This window comes from Colobus angolensis, unplaced genomic scaffold (assembly GCF_000951035.1).
Source record: "Colobus angolensis palliatus isolate OR3802 unplaced genomic scaffold, Cang.pa_1.0 Scaffold128, whole genome shotgun sequence".
NCBI classification, from domain to species: domain Eukaryota; kingdom Metazoa; phylum Chordata; class Mammalia; order Primates; family Cercopithecidae; genus Colobus; species Colobus angolensis.
This window is the reverse complement of record NW_012114030.1, coordinates 3133504-3134516: the sequence shown is the minus strand read 5'-3', so window position 1 is coordinate 3134516 and position 1013 is coordinate 3133504. Positions and strand designations below refer to the sequence as shown.

General features: G+C 57.2%; 1 protein-coding gene across 1 annotated transcript in view; it reads left to right on the top strand.

Annotated features, from left to right (window-relative positions):
• The first annotated feature begins 566 nt into the window (after positions 1-566).
• Positions 567-1013, top strand: part of CTF1 (cardiotrophin 1) — a 6780-nt gene continuing 6333 nt past the window's right edge. The window contains exon 1 of the mRNA XM_011933657.1: positions 567-582. Within this exon, the coding sequence (XP_011789047.1) occupies positions 567-582 (16 nt within the window). The remainder of the gene's footprint in view (positions 583-1013) is intronic.

The following is a 1013-nucleotide window of genomic DNA, read 5'->3' as shown; positions in this document are numbered from 1 at the left end:
GGATGATGATGTTGCTCACACACCACCCCCCGTCCTTTTTCCAAACTCCTTAGGAGCCCGGGTTGAGTGCCTGGGTCCCTGTGGGGCGGAGCAGGGGGAGGCCTCCTCTGGGAAACTGGATCCCAGGACGTGCAGAACAGCAGGGAGTGGGGTGGCCCCTTTGTCCCGGGATAATCCCCATCACGCCCTTGCCCCCTCTCCCCTAGCCACCAGGGTTTAGGGTCAAGTTTGGGACCTGGAGGGGCCTGGGGGTCCCATCTGTGTCCCCTTTCCTACCCGTTTCCTGCCTCTGGGGCTTCTGTGGCCTAGTCCCAGGCCTCACCGTGTGGAATGTATGTACCCCTTCTGGGTTCTCCCACCCGCTCCCTGTCCTGACTGGTGGCCAGGTCTGTCTTTCTTTGCCAGGGACCTGCCTGCTCCTGCCCCTCTCCCCAGGTTGTGACTTCCTCCCTCCCTCTTGGGCCACCCTGGGGCTCAGCCCCAGGTATAAAGACACCTGAGGGGCAGAAGGACAGGTGTCCTGAAAGACACAGAGGCTGCAAAGAGGAGGAAGCCAAGGAGAGAGCATGAGCTGTCCACTGGGTGAGTGAGGGGCAGGGGCGCCAGACCCCAGAGACACAGGAGGGGGGGACCCACAGAGCCCTTCCTCTTTCTGACTCAGGTGTCCAGCTCTCTTTGTACCTGCTGATCCTCCCTCCAAATCCTCCCACATCAAGGCTTCCTTCTTCATTAATTTGACAAATATTTATTGAACGCCTCTCACGTGCTAGGTACTGTTTGAAGCATCTGGTGAGACCGCAGTGAACAAACACAAAAATCCATGGCCTCATGGAAATTTCATTCTGCAGACACACAATACATGTGTCTTATTAGTAATAAGAAAACTGTAAAGATAGTGTGACAGAAAGTGGTGCAGTGATCGGCCGGGCGCGGTGGCTCAAGCCTGTAATCCCAGCACTTTGGGAGGCCGAGATGGGCGGATCACGAGGTCAGGAGATCGAGACCATCCTGGC